Source organism: Plodia interpunctella, chromosome 6, assembly GCF_027563975.2.
Source record: "Plodia interpunctella isolate USDA-ARS_2022_Savannah chromosome 6, ilPloInte3.2, whole genome shotgun sequence".
Classification (NCBI taxonomy): domain Eukaryota; kingdom Metazoa; phylum Arthropoda; class Insecta; order Lepidoptera; family Pyralidae; genus Plodia; species Plodia interpunctella.
In genome coordinates this window covers 1,825,980-1,841,636 of record NC_071299.1, presented here as the reverse complement: position 1 = coordinate 1,841,636, position 15,657 = coordinate 1,825,980, and the positions used below count along the sequence as shown (strand labels likewise).

The window sequence follows — 15,657 nt, the reverse complement described above, 5'->3', positions numbered from 1 at the left end:
ATGAAATGTCTATAGGATGTTAACCCGGGATTCCGAGGCATTTTTGATTCATAATTAATTTTTCAATTATCCTACGGGAACCTGACCATTTACCGGGATGAAATAGATCTAAGATGTTAACCCGATATAAAAGGTACTTACCAAATTTCAAGCAAATCGGTCCAGTAGATTTCGAGTGATGCGCGTTCAGACAGACAGACAAAAATTTTCAAAAATATATTTTCGACATCTATATCAGTAACTAAGTATATTTCATGAAGAATTAAAAAAATATATCCAATGTACAAATTTACCCTCTCTTCAATTTTATTATATGTATTGATATTTTACCTCTAACGCAGGCCGTGACCCAATAATAATATTAAATGGTAGAGGAAACGCTAGTTGAGGTTAAAAATAATCTTGTGGAGCTAGTTTTCATCGTGGTAGCTTTTTCTATGAGATGTAAAATACGGGGCCATGATGAAAGTATTAAGCTCCGCGTTAAATATTTTATTATTATTGTAATAATTTTAATTACCGTCTTGGCGCAAAATGTCCTTTTCTTACAATGTCCTTTCTCATAATATCGTTTTCTCATAATGTCCTTTTAATAAAAAAAAACTGTTTTAATCAGTTGCTTATCTAAAATTGTGTCTAAATTATCATCAAAAACACAAGGACATCATTGTACACTTAGTTGGCAAATAAATGAATATGAATATTTATTTATTATTTGTGTGAACTCTCGTCCGCACAGGGGTATAGCGTCTGAGCGTTTCTGCGTCCGCAACTCCGGGTGCGTGGCGGTGGCGGAGGGCGCCGGCGACCACGGCTGCGAGTACATGACCGCCGGCACCGTGCTCGTGCTGGGGCTCACCGGCAGGAACTTCGCCGCGGGCATGAGCGGTAGGTACCTCAATCAATCAATCAATCAATCAATCAATCAATCAATCAATCAATCAATCAATCAATCAATCAATCAATTCATTAATTTACATAAAATATCATCACCGCCAGGAACTTCGCCGCGGGCATGAGCGGTAGGTAACTCTCACAATCAATCAATTATACAATCAATCAATTCATTTATTTGCATAAAATATCATCACCGCCAGGAACTTTGCCGGGGGCATGAGTGGTAGGTACCTCATCAATCATACAATCAATCAATTCATTTATTTACACTATATACTAATTAAATTTTATTGGATATTATTGTGTATGATACCTAGTTATATGTCCTTGTTGTAACGAAAATTGATTTGCGTGCTAATTTTTGGCTTGTGAAACTGTTCATGTTAAAGCACATAAATATGTTCTATTATATTCTAAATATTATCTCAACTTAGTACGACTTCTTCACTTATTGACATAAAAATATTACTTAAAGCTACTGCCGACTTCCAAAGCGCAGTAAAAGAGGGAGCGGCACATATCTCGCATATCACCCTTGAAGACAAAAACCCTTGGGTTCTCACACACACACTTCTTGAGTTTCCCCCAGAGAGCCATAGATAGCATATGTCACTCTTACAGTCATAAGCCAGTAGGCATACTCACCTATAGTCCTATTTTTCTTACGAGTCGTGGCATATAAACAAACTTCACGGCACTTATTTTTGAACTTTGTTGAAAATAAATCAAGTTCAAAATTGTTTTAAAGTTAAAAAATTTATTACCACGAAAATAATTTTATCGTTACACCCCGTTATTCGAGATGAAGAAAATACAAATATTAGTTCAAACTTGATCCAAAGTAAAAAATATATATTAACAACGAATATTTTTTCGTAAACACCCCATTTTCTGTTGGCAAAGAGTAAAGTTTCAACTTTTTTTCTTTGCCAGGTGGTATTGCATACGTGTATGATGTGGACGGGTCCTTTAAGCAAGGCAAATGTAACACTGAGATGGTCGAACTACTTCCACTTGAACTGAAGGAGGATTTGGACGACGTGAAGAAACTTCTCGAAGAATTCGTCCAGTACACTGGGTAAGACTTAAAAACTAGACACTTAAAAAAAGATTAAGAATTTTTTGTCAATAAACTATGAGCGTATAAATTAATTTTATTTTAATTTGCTTGTCATAGATGTGTGTGTCCGGAAATATGAAGATTATATATTTCGACGTAGAATGTATTGCTAACTAAAATTTAACTAGATAATCGAGTTCATCTACCTCCTCTTACAAATACTATTTACTGAAAAAGAAACTTTATTTTTATTGAAATCAAACACACACACTCATATTTTATAATTTGAATGCTATTTATACGAACATTCGTTTATTTATTTCCCTTTCACGCTTTATCTACTCGACCAACCAACAAACAGTATATATTATTGTTCTTTAGTACATTTAAATGTTATTTGTGCAAATTATAAGTGTAACCTAGTCTCCAAATATTTCTACGAATAAGACTTAATGTTCGAAAATACCGTAACCATACCACGATAACTTTTATACGACACCAGTGTGCATAGTGCGACTTTGCTATTTGCATCCCGCCATCGAATAGATTCACAATAAGGCGCAGATAACCAATCACTGTGCGCCATTGTGACGCAACGACAACCAAACTACAATGTCCATGTTTGAACTTATAACTGAAAGTACGTTATTGAAGTCGAACAAAAACCGGCGTGAAAAATTGTATGAAAATCCTTTGTACCTCTTGGGAATTATTTATAACCCGGTTGAAATAAATGTGAACATCGCTGCATACAAACGTCATTTAGACAAGGTCCAAACACAATTCCGCCGTGTTACATCAATATTGACAGCAATGAGTATGTCTCGTGTGTCTGCGACATACGCCCTCAGAATCTGTTACTTTCATTTCTCGATGAACAATATACTATATTTCTTTATTGTTTTATTTCTCGCCTACTATACCAGACAGACCTCGCGTAGATGATGTTAATGCCCTTATTATCTCCAGGTCTATAATAGCCCAAGATCTGCTGAAGACATGGCCGGAGCCAGCCAAGATGTTCGTGAAAGTGTTCCCATACGAATACCAGAGGGCGCTGAAGCAGATGGCGTTGAAACAAAAATCTCCCGCCACGAACAAGGTTGAGGCTAACGGGAAAGCTGAGAATGGAGTGCTCGATATCGAGGAGACTGTCAGGGATTCGGAGCTTGAGAAGAAACTTGACAAAACTAGGTGGGTTAATCTAATAAATCTAATATATAAAACTCGTGTAATATCTCGTATGTTTTAGTTACTATACTACTCCGAAACGGTTTGGCCGATTTTGATGAATTGTTATATGTATACTACCGGCCCGATTCGCTCTGATAAAAACATAATTAATTATATACACCTAAACCATTCTCAGGAATCACATTATCTATTGATGAAAACCGCACGAAAATCATCGCTAACAGACAAACACGGAAGAGGTCTTTGTTTTATAATTATATAATAATATGTAAGGATGAAATGCGAAAGTCTAAAACTGTAGTTAAGGATTGACCGATTTTGATTTTATTTTATATGTATATTCAGTAGGTAAGGTCAATTTGAGTGTATCAGGTTATATTTTATTTTATAACTTATATTTTAATGACCTTTATTATAAAGCAAATTATTCTTCCCATAAAATAATTCGTGATATTTTTTTTATCCTTATTGTATTTGGATTGAACCACCGCTAGGGAAAAAATATCCTCTTCTTGACCTTATCCCACTCATGTGGGGTCGGCACAGTATGTAAGTTCCTTCCATTTCGTTCAGTCATTTGCCATATCCATTGACACTCCTTTCCTGTTCATACTATCCTTGACACACTCCATACATTTCTTATTAGGTCTTCCTCTATTCCTGGGACCCTTTACTTCCATATTTAATGCCTAAACGTATTATTCGTTTTATAGGGGCTTCATCAAATACCCCCGCGAAACATCGATGTACCGGCCCGCTGAGAAGCGTATGCGAGACTGGGACGAAATATACAACAGTCAGCATGTTAGAAGGACGCTGCGAGTGCAGGCAAGTAATCTATACTGTCTACACCGTTCTATATCTATAGTCCGTACAGCGTTTAGATATTTGTATTTTTATTTCTAACGAACTCATAAAGTAGTGGACGGACTCACATTTATACACACATTTGTGAAATTTGTAGGGTTGGCGAATGAAATATTTTTGAAGTGAAAACTCCTTTAGCGGCGTCGTGCACTTTTTGGGACGGGTAAAACATTTTACAACTCGCGTCAGGACACGTGACAGACGAAAATTCGTAAGACGTCAAAAATGCACAACGTTTATATTCAAGCTTTCACTTCTGCCGGCACTCCCGGAGTGCAACCCGTTTATTTATTTATTTGTCGCCGTCCAAATCAAAAGGAACCTTATCGCGGCTGGCATAAGTGCCAGCATAAGTGCCAGCCGCGATAAAGACCTAAGGGTCTTTATGGCCGTTGTTCGAATATGAAACAACGTCAATAATGGCATAAGTGCCGGACGCCACAAGGTCCCTTTTGATTTGGACGGCCACATTGACTAAAGCCAAATTTTATCACAATCATGTGTTAAACATTTTCGCTTTGAGTGTAGCCCTTTTTTATATATTTTTAATAATATTCTGCGGTTGTGCCGTAGGCGGCGCGTTGCATGGAATGCGGCGTGCCGTTCTGCCAGAGCGGGCACGGGTGTCCGCTCGGGAACATCATCCCGAAGTGGAACGACCTGGTGTACCGCGGCGACTGGCAGCAGGCGCTCAAGCAGCTGCTGCAGACCAACAACTTCCCAGGTCCCGTGGCTTGTTTTACTTGTCATTCTCAGGTGTCACATATGCCAAGGTTACAGTCTGTCCACAAAGTGTAGGAAACTGATTTTAAAGGAACAAAATTTTTTTGCAATTGCAATCTATATACATCCTAATCCTAACTAATACCATAAATGCGAAAGTATGTTTGTTTGTTTACTCTTCTTCACTCTCTATCTACTCAAATCAATATTCTTGAAATTTTGCTTTGGTACTTTTCATCCAAATGAAAATTAACGCGGGCGAAGCCGCGAGCAAAAGGTAGTGGGCTATGTTTGTTTGCGCGAAACGTAAAGAAATTACTGGATGGAATTTGATGCGGTTTCTCAATTGTACAGCGGATGGTTTAAATCTTGTACCAAATAGAATGGCAAAGATTGATTGATGAACGCAGTATTGCCAGCCAATAAGTCTGTGCCCTCATTTCACTCCGGTGTAACGTGATGTATAATTTCTTATATGGAAAATAAATATACGTTTTATCACCATTATAATGTCTTTGTGAGTACCTAATTAATTTACATTCATTCATGTCGACATGTGTCTAACATGTAGAGGCATTGTGAGACTATAGCTCTAAAATCGTATGGGGCACGATCCAATGCATGGCCGCTTATTATTTTGTTATCTGTTAGAATTCACCGGCCGCGTGTGTCCGGCGCCGTGCGAGGGCGCTTGTGTGTTGGGGATATCGGAGCCGGCAGTGACTATCAAAAACATCGAGTGTGCGATCATCGACCACGCCTTCGACAGCGGCTGGATTCAGCCAGAGGTATCGAATTTCAATATATTATGCTTACTCGAGTGAAACCATTATAAACTATACACCTAAATCATTCTCTTAAATCACTCTGTTTAAAAAAAAATCGACGTCAGTTGCGTGGTCTTAAAGATCTAAGCGACGGACAGCTGGAAGAGACTTTGTTTGTACATATATCTTTCATGAGAATTTATTTGTACATATATCTTTCCTGTATTAATTTTTATGTAGCTATAGTTATTATTGTAGTAATTAATGTGACGAAACACGTTAAAGTTATTTAAGTTACGAACAAGACAAAATATATATATTTAAGAATTTTCTTGTCATATTTTTTTATTTTAATATCGAGACTCTTGTTAATGTCGCCACGATTAAATTAAATTATTTTTAAATAATAAAATCACTTTATTGCAATACATAATACAATATACTTCTTCTTTTTATTAAATAGTAATCTCACAAAAATATGACATAAACTAAACTTAACTAAAATAATATTCAAATATTATACTAAAATTATAAGTAAAAAAGAGGTTCCAGCACGTCACCCCGAGGAAAGGTTTCAAAAAGGCTGGCAGCATTACCAGCATTGCGTATACTTATTTTAATGAAAAATATAGAATTTGTAATAACTAATAAGATGACAAAGGAATGTCTCAGCTTCTGTTAAACTCAATAACGATTTATTGGAGATAACGCTGATATCGATTACACCTCTCCCTGAGGTTTTGTTGAATTTTAAAATTAAACTACAGTCTGCCTATAAATGTATAATTGTATGTCATTGCAACACCAAATCTAACGATCAAGATTGATTGAGCCCAGTATTGCCAAGAAGACACGGCGCTGTCATTAATTTTCGACTCTATAAATACAGTCTGTAGGCTTGTGTGTGTTATTTGACATTTCTCAAAATGTTATGTTTCGTCATGACATTTCATAGTCAAAATCAAATCATTTATTCAGAAATTAAGCCTACACGGGCACTTTTCCACGTCATATTCTGAATTAAATAATATTTGCCAAAGTTTAATTTTCGTGTTTGTCCATAGATTCCTGAACACCGCAACGGCAAGACAGTGGCAATCGTTGGTTCGGGGCCGGCTGGCTTAGCGTGTGCCCATCAACTTAATAAGGTACTTTTTACGCTTTTAAGATACATATGCATATATATAAATATCCTTTTATAAATTTTAAAAACTATTAACAGATCAATGGCCCGCGCACATGCGCACAACACAAACGTCACAATTTTGTTTGAAAATGGACCTTCACAACTACAACGCCCCAAAGGCTAATAGGGTAGTTTCCATGTGTCAGAAACAAAAGATTAAGTTTATATGACAACGGGAACAAGTGGCGTCACATATTGTGATGTCAAAAAGCGTTTCAATTATATAGCTTTTGCCCACAACTTTGTATGTGAGTAAAAATCTTTTTTTCCCGTTTCCCGTGGGAATTTCAGGAAATCCCTTCTTAGTGCTACCCTACATTGTCCTAGGAACCAGGAATCAGGGACCTACACACCAAATTTCAGCTTTCTACGCCCAGGAGTTTCGGCTGTACGTTGTCTATTAGTCTAGTATATATATATATATATATATATATATATATATATATATATATATATATATTATTTTTTTTTCATATAAAAAATTAATAAGGCACGTTAATCAAAAGTTACTTTAATAGTTATAAATATATATATATAATATATATATATTTATAACTATTAAAGTAACTTTTGATTAACGTATTATACCTATATATATTATATATATATTTATAACTATTAAAGTAACTTTTGATTAACGTATTATACCTATATATATTATATATATATTTATAACTATTAAAGTAACTTTTGATTAACGTGCCTTATTAATTTTTTATATGAAAAAAATACAGTTGTAAACACCAGGTATAGCACCTAAAACCATGAATGGTTTGTCTAGGCATTATGTGATTAGGATTATTATTATAGGATTTATTATGTGTGAATGCATTTATACTTTTTATTTTATACCGGGGCAATCACGTCACGTATTCACTGGTGTTGTTGAAAAGGGTCTGACGCAGATGGGGCACTCACCCAAAAATGTAATTTTTGCATAATGTGCATTTCCCAGATCCCAGAGGGCACTTCACCTCAAAATAAGCATTTCGCAATATGAACACTTCGAACATTGTGCACTTCGCAAATGGGGCACTTTTCTAGAATATGACTAAGTGTTCTGTGTAACAAGTTAACTAGTACTTTAAAACATCACAATGTTGATAGTGTAAAAAAAAAGTATTTAATTGGTAGTAAATATTAATGCATCAAGAAAAATATGTCATATTTTTCTATAAAAACAAAAAAATCGTTCGTTTTTTCCCAGGCCGGCTACACCGTGACAGTATTCGAGCGGAACGATCGTCCCGGCGGCTTGTTGCAGTACGGGATACCCACCATGAAACTTAGCAAAGAGGTATTTGTTACATTTATACTACTCGTGTATCTATACTATTATTATGAAGAGGTTAGCGTTTGTATGTTTGAGGTCTTAGTACTAATAATACTTTCACCATTAGAAAGGTACATTATCCAAGTTTGCTATAAGGCTATATTTTATCTCAAAATCGAAGGAGCGAAGCCCCGGGCAACATCCAGTCATATATATGCTTCTTTTAAATTTTCTTATTATTTTCAACTCGCCTAAAGGCATCTGAAATGACTTTTGCAACTATTATTATCTAATGGCAATAGGTTCATTGCAAACTAGTGACTTAAACAGTCAGTTTGCAGATTTCCTCACCATGTTTTCCTTCACCGGAAGCATATGGCATCTATGAAAAATCTATTAGAAAGATTGGTATACAAACTCATATTGCACGAGCAGGAGTCGAACCTGGTGCCCATAGATCACCGCTTCTGTACCTACTTATTTATTATTATTATATGTATTGATTTGAGACCTTTTGAGAATTTTTGACATGCGTTGAAAAAGCGCCTGTGCGAATGAGACCTAAAGCCTAAGGATTTTGTATAATATGTAATGATTTAGATCAGCTCCTTGATCTAGATTTTTATGTATAAAATAATAATTATTGTAATCTGTTTTATATGCTATTAAATAAATAAATAAATAATTTTATTTCAAGGTTGTAGCTCGGAGGGTAGAGCTGATGGCGGCCGAGGGTGTCAGCTTCAAATGCAGCGTCGATGTCGGCAAACACATATCCTGTGAAGAGCTACGGAATGAGTGAGGAAATTTCATTTTCATTCATCAAATCAAAAATCAAATCAATTTTATTTCGGAAAAAATACATCCATGTATACGTTAGTAAAAAGAACTTAATAAATAGTGTTAGTGATTACATATATTACAAATATGAAATTAAATATATACATCATACTCTGAAAATTGTGTGGGCACGTATTTTCGATTTTGAATTGCGGTGTCAGATGTGGAATCCCAACCTCGGTCGGGAGAAACACATATAAATTGTTTGTTGTCTCTAGGAGGCGGGAAGATAATTTCAAAAATGGAACAGAATTTGGCATCGAAATATTTGGCATAAAAATTAGGAAAAATATCGAACAATAACAGCCAGTGTCATTAAAAAAATAAACGGGTTTGTGGCGCTGTCTCTATATTTGAAATTTTTAAGATTATTAGATTGGATCGTGGACTGAGCATGTAAATAAAATGACCCCAATGGATAAAAAGTGGCATTGTATAAAACGTGTCGTCCCCAGATACAACGCTGTGGTCCTCTGCCTGGGCGCCACGTGGCCGCGCGACCTGCCGCTGAAGGGCCGGCAGCTGGCCGGCGTCCACTTCGCGATGGAGTTCCTCGAGACCTGGCAGAAGAAGCAGGCCGGCTCCACACACCCCATGAAGGAGAACCCCGACATCGGGGCTAAGGATAAGAATGTCCTCATCATTGGAGGGGGAGACACGGGGTAACACTCTCTTTCTCTCTCTCTCACACACACTTTTCCGATTACTTCTACAGCCATAGTGCGTCAAATGCAAATTATTTTGCAGACACATTTTAAGACTGATGAAAAGTAATCTAGGATTATAAAAGTGTATCTATTTTATTTTTATGGTGTGAAATATTCTATTCTCTATGTTAACGTCAACGCAATAGAGTTGAATTTAGCTTCTGTTATTTTGAACATCAAACCGCTAGTGTTTTTGATGTGTGGTTGTGGTGAAAACACTTCCACATACAGGAAATATTCCAATCGAGCTGTGACTACAGCGACTTCAATATAGTTGATATGTCAGAAATAAAAAGTGCGTAATAATTCCCACAAATTTCACAGCGACACTTTATATCGGTTGTTATGCTCCCAGCGTGAGACATAGTGAATCAAAAATTAAGTAACAAATAGCGATGTGCAACAATTTACAAGCAGTAGGTTTTTGGTTGGATACACGACGCTCGCGAAATCGGCACTAAAATGTTTTTTTTTTATTTGTCGGATTATTGTAGTTATGTGATTAAACCGTTATCATTGCATTTTGTCGACAGTTGTGATTGCATAGCGACGTCTCTGAGGCAGGGCGCCAAGTCGATCACCACTTTCGAAATCTTACCGGAGCCCAAAAAGGGGCGGGGCCAAGACAACCCATGGCCACAATGGCCTAGAGTCTTCAGGTAAAATAAATAAAAAAGTAAAATCTCACTAAATAAATAATTTTCCACACAAGTACAGTAATACCACGTTTATAAGTTACCTAGGCATTGTCCGACGGCGCAGAATAGCACAACCGACCGCCGACTCTGGCCGAATGAAAACATTAGTGAAATAACGAACTTATTGCTACTACATAAGATTTGAAATCAAAACAACAGGAGTCGACCGACTACCGAGTCGTCGTGGCGCTCGCGCTTAGCCAATAGCGAACGGTTTTGTTTGGCGCATATATTTTCGCGCCATGCAAAAAAAAAAAAATTCTGCGCAGGTACATCGGTTTAACATATAAAAGTGGTAGTACTGTATTTCTTTTACTCCCAAGTTAAATAATTATTTTTAAAGGAAACTAACAAAATATCCGTAGGAGATCCATTTTAAAAAATAATTCTTGTTGCAGAGTGGACTACGGTCACGAGGAGGTCAAGGTGAAGTTTGGAAATGACCCCAGGAAGTTCTCGACGCTAACCAAAGAATTCTTGGATGATGGTAAGTTTTCCTTTTGATGTGTTTTATAGATTAGAGTCTGTCAAGAAAGTGGAAACAAATAAGGGCACTGTCTCCTCTTGGCCGGCAACGCTATCAACCAATCTTGACTATTCTATATGGAAAAAATGTAGTTCGCCAAATTCAAAATGAAATTGTTATTTATAAATGGATAGTTGCCACGGTCAGAGAATTAAAAAAATATGTATAATCTAGATATAATAGATATATTTAGGTTCATTATGACAATTCATAAACTCTAACCAATGCAGCTAAATACGAAGATTTAAAGTTGGTTGAAAAGTACATTTTCAAAAAGTATGAAATTATAAAAATAAATTTAACCATCATAAAAAATAATCATTTTGTAACAACTTTTATTAAGAAACTATCACCATAAACGTAATATTGAATGTAGCTCTCGAACAAACATATCTTTCTTCGCAAACTTTTTCGCACGTTGTGACGTCACTTGTTCGTGTCATTTAGTATGGAGTGTTTGGACGAGTCCAAAAAGGCGTGATTTTATTTTTGTCATATCTTTGAAAGTATCACTTATTTTTTTCACTGGTGTTTCTTATGATATATTTGAATAGTCATCAAAACAAAAATTTGACAACTAGCCTATTCTGTGCTGATAAAAATCTCGGGCTGACCAGTTCCCGGCAGCACCCGTTCACAAGTTCACAGCCACAGCACTACCCATCTAACTCTCAAGAATTATATTTCACTAATCCTTATCAAACCTTATCGAATTTTCTCTTGAAATTAATATTTGTCTTAACAATTTGACCAATTCGTTCGTTTACATTCGACAAATTCGGTGATGCTTTTGAAAAAAAAAAACATTTTTATTACAACAGGCGAAGGCAACGTATGCGGAGTATCAGCTGTGGAAGTGGAATGGACGCGAGGCCCGGGCGGACGCTGGGAGATGAAGGAGATACCCGGCACTGATAAGATATACAAGGCGGAGTTGGTCCTGCTGGCTATGGGCTTCCTCGGCCCTGAGCGATACGTCGCCAACCAGCTTGGTAAGAAACAAAACAGTAGATCATCTCTCTCTTTCTCCCCGACACTAGATGTATATACAAGGCGCAGTTAGTTCTACTGGTTATGGGCTTCCTCGGCCCTGAGCGATACGGCGCCAACGGGCTTGATAAGAAACGAAACAGTAGATCATCCTCTCTCTTTCTCCCCGACACTAAATGTATATACAAGGCACAGTTCTCCTGTTTATGGGCTTCCTCGGCCCTGAGGGATACGTCGCCAACCAGCTTGGTAAGAAACGAAACAGCAGATCATCTCTCTCTTTCTCTTCTTGGTAAGCACCTCTCATCTAAGCATTTTCCCAGAAATAGAGCCCCTGTGTCTGCTAACTTTTACTCCTCCATTTCGACATCCCAAGTTGTCGACAGTCGATCGAAATTGACAGAACAAAATGGCGGGACCTTACACTCTGTGCTTAACGCAGCATAAGCAATTCAGTTCAAAATGAGCCAAACCAATCCATCCGCATTAGACCGATAACCATTTCTTCTGTATAGTCAACATGAATCTCTATGACGCTATTACCGCGTCATAGAGATTCTTGCAGGGCAACTTGATGTGTTGTTGTGTGTACTGAATGGAAAACTAAGAATATACCCATATACCCATTCTTAAAAACTAGATATATATATTGATATATATCTAGTTTTTAAGAATGCAATTTGTTGGTTCTCCTTGAACATGTTAAAATAAACACGAATAAATATTTGATTAAAACAAATCGGCATTTGATAAAGATTTTATCGCAGCGAATATACTTCGCAGACTTGCAGTTGGATGCGCGCAGCAACATTGAGACGTCAAAATCTGATATTTACAAGACGCCCGTCAGCAATGTCTTCGCTGCTGGAGGTATGTATACGGAAAATATTATCGGGCCTGGTTATTAAAATAGAAAAGTTTCGAACGTTTCTAAAGAAAGCAATAAAAAGAGTCACTTCCAAATATCACTTTCTTTTCAAATTTATCAGATAGCAGCGACTCGCGAATTGACCGAGCAAGGTCTAACTTCTACTACATATTTTTTGTATGTATGTTTGTTTGTTTGTTTGTAACGCGATAACTTTCGAACCGTTAGTCCGATTTTGATGTAATTTAAAAGGTACGTAGGATATGCCAATAGAATTTTTAAGTTCTGAACAGATTTTGATGCCCCAGTTTGATGGTTCAGTCGTTTTTGAAATATTCACAATTTTGTAAATATTGTGTTTGCGTGGTCTAAGTTCGCGACGAACAACTAGTTATTTATTGTCAAAAGAGTCTTAATCGCCGATTAAACTTACAATGTTAGATTTTCATTAACAAAAAACCAATACTGATTTATAATTTCTCCGCTTAGACTGTCGTCGCGGCCAATCTCTAGTCGTGTGGGCCATCTCAGAGGGCAGGCAGGCGGCCAGAGCCGTCGATCTCTACCTATCGGGCAAATCGCTGCTGCCAGGGCCTGGCGGAGTCATCTACACACACTGAACGAATGAAATGCACTGAACGAATAAAATGAATGAAGCCGGACTTTGTCTTTAAGTTCAAACATCCCATAGATGCTAGGGATACTAGGCACGACGTAACGCGAAAAAGTTATTTGGAAAAGTTTTTGTTTTCTACACGTTTAATTTATAACTTTTTGTTGGAAAAAATGTGATTATTATTTAAAAAAGAAATCAATATTTTATTGTTTTAAGTGCACAGCTGATGTAGGATATCATAAGTGGTTTTTAATGAAGAATTAACACCATTGTGAAGGCATACGAAAACTTTTTCAACTAAAAATGTTGAAGTTCAGAATCTTTGAAATAGTTTATGAAATATAATATTCTAATAGCCTTCAAGTTAATAAACATAGCTTAATTATTGAACATTTTTGAAAATACGACATGAAATTTATAATACACGTCTATTTATGCAAAAAAACATGTTACCAATATTTCAAATTTTAATTATTGTATTGGAACCATGAAGTCATTTTAGATCGATTTATTAAATAACCTTACATTTGTATACACATTCCGTTGTATGAACTTTTCAAGTGTCAAATTCTTCATCTGATTATTATGAAAATTAGACAATATTATAATGTCTAGATGTTAATATAACTTTGTGTGTATGTATCTTAATAGAGAACACTTTCAAAAATTAACATATCTATCCAAAGGAGCGGTGGTTATACTGAGTGATCTCTAAAGTGTCATGTTATAATGTTGTTTGAAAATAAATGTATTTAATGTTATGAACATATAACAATGGTTAGGATTAATTTTATGTAATCGTACAATAAGTAATTGTTATTTAAATTTGCATATAAATTATTTTTATCAAATAAAAAAAGATGAAATTAAAGTACGTAATTGATACGTATGTATATATTCATTTTTTAATGCATGTATAACTTTTATAATTTAAAAAATATTATTTAGGTTATATGCAACCATAAAGAGATGATATAACACGTTCTTTTTTTATTATTTAATCAACAGAAATAACCCGAAACAAAATAAATATGAATATGTGTAAAACTTACTAAAACTACACAAACTTTAAACTATATTTATTAGTTGTAATTGTAATAATGGAAACACAGTGTTTATTCGCATCTTGTTACGAAACAGTGATTAAAAATGGCCTTTCGTAGCTAGTTATATAAATACAAGTTGCACGTAAATTTTAATTTTAACTGATTTTGAGATTAATAATGAGATGAGAAATTCTGGAGTCGAGCGGGAATAGAACCCGCGCCCCATGTCTATCCGGGTCAGCGCTCTTAACCATTGAGCTATCGTGTCATTATTATTTTCAATATGCTGTGTAAACACGCTTATCATAGCAAATTTGTTCAAAAGCATATAACAAGTTCTAGTATTATCTCTGTTATCTGTTGTGTTTTCCTAAATAAATAAATAAAATCCCTCGATGAAAAAATAATGTGTGTCGTCAAGCTGTACGGGCTGGCTATATAGCTATATTTCGTAGTTAAACCAATTAGTTGAATTTAAATACTTTGTTTTCCAAAAAGAGGTCGAGAGTATAATCTGTGGCATAGAACCTGTGATTTATTTGTTTTAAAACATTAATGTTGACCTCCGTAGATATTATTGTTCCTACGTATTATTTATAATCTTTATAATATTTATTTAAATGTATATTAATCTATTTGGAAACAAGGTAAAAATAAAAAAAAATATACATCAAAACTTTTTTAAAAAGTTAACAAACATCCGAATAGATGAATGCTTTTGTTTTATATTTTATTTGTTGGAATCTTTAATTTTAAGTGTTAAGTGTAGATTTGTAAAATGATTTATCATTGCAAAAAGGAAATACACGATATATAATGTGATAAATAAAGCTATCCAGGATAAACATTTCATTCTTTTATCACAATTTATCACATATAAGTAATACTATAAAGCAGAAATTCTTTCATACATTAATTGAACAATTTAGTCGTAATATCGAAATTGAATTTAAATATTTGCAGTGTCAATTATATGAAACATTATAATACCTTAATCGAACGACTTATATATAGCACAACATTTTTCCAAAAAGAGTCGGCGTTATTTGAAAAAGAAAAATCTATAAGGATTCCGTTTTTGTCATTTGGCTACGGAACCCTTATTAAACACATAAATTCCAATTTAATAAAATGATTGCCTATTGCCTAATGCCTAATACTCGAAAATAATTATATTTTTGAAAACTTTTGAGTGACAAACACAAAAAATGTGATGTCATAATAACAATTTTGTTTGTACCATAAACACATTTTCTACTATACTACGACACGCCTTTTACTAGTGTATGTAGAAACTAGAATTGGTAAAATAACTAGGGCCATATAGATACTAAATGTTATTCAGCCTTTAGTACTAAAACTGTATTTTTAAATGATCCTACATAATATATCCTTTTGA

The 15,657-nt window shown here is 35.2% G+C and overlaps 1 protein-coding gene across 3 annotated transcripts in view; it reads left to right on the top strand.

Annotated features, from left to right (window-relative positions):
• LOC128670487 (uncharacterized protein) overlaps nt 1–15,263 on the top strand; it is a 56,317-nt gene extending 41,054 nt beyond the window's left edge. For all 3 annotated transcript variants that reach the window (XM_053746184.2, XM_053746185.2, XM_053746186.2), the window contains 15 exons: nt 740–888; nt 1,831–1,975; nt 2,927–3,151; nt 3,865–3,979; nt 4,592–4,742; nt 5,393–5,529; nt 6,573–6,656; nt 7,902–7,991; nt 8,665–8,765; nt 9,263–9,469; nt 10,048–10,173; nt 10,611–10,699; nt 11,560–11,730; nt 12,512–12,598; nt 13,086–15,263. In XM_053746184.2, the coding sequence (XP_053602159.1) occupies nt 740–888; nt 1,831–1,975; nt 2,927–3,151; nt 3,865–3,979; nt 4,592–4,742; nt 5,393–5,529; nt 6,573–6,656; nt 7,902–7,991; nt 8,665–8,765; nt 9,263–9,469; nt 10,048–10,173; nt 10,611–10,699; nt 11,560–11,730; nt 12,512–12,598; nt 13,086–13,216 (2,008 nt within the window). In that variant the 3' untranslated portion in view covers nt 13,217–15,263. The remainder of the gene's footprint in view (nt 1–739; nt 889–1,830; nt 1,976–2,926; nt 3,152–3,864; nt 3,980–4,591; nt 4,743–5,392; nt 5,530–6,572; nt 6,657–7,901; nt 7,992–8,664; nt 8,766–9,262; nt 9,470–10,047; nt 10,174–10,610; nt 10,700–11,559; nt 11,731–12,511; nt 12,599–13,085) is intronic.
• The last annotated feature ends 394 nt before the right edge of the window (nt 15,264–15,657 follow it).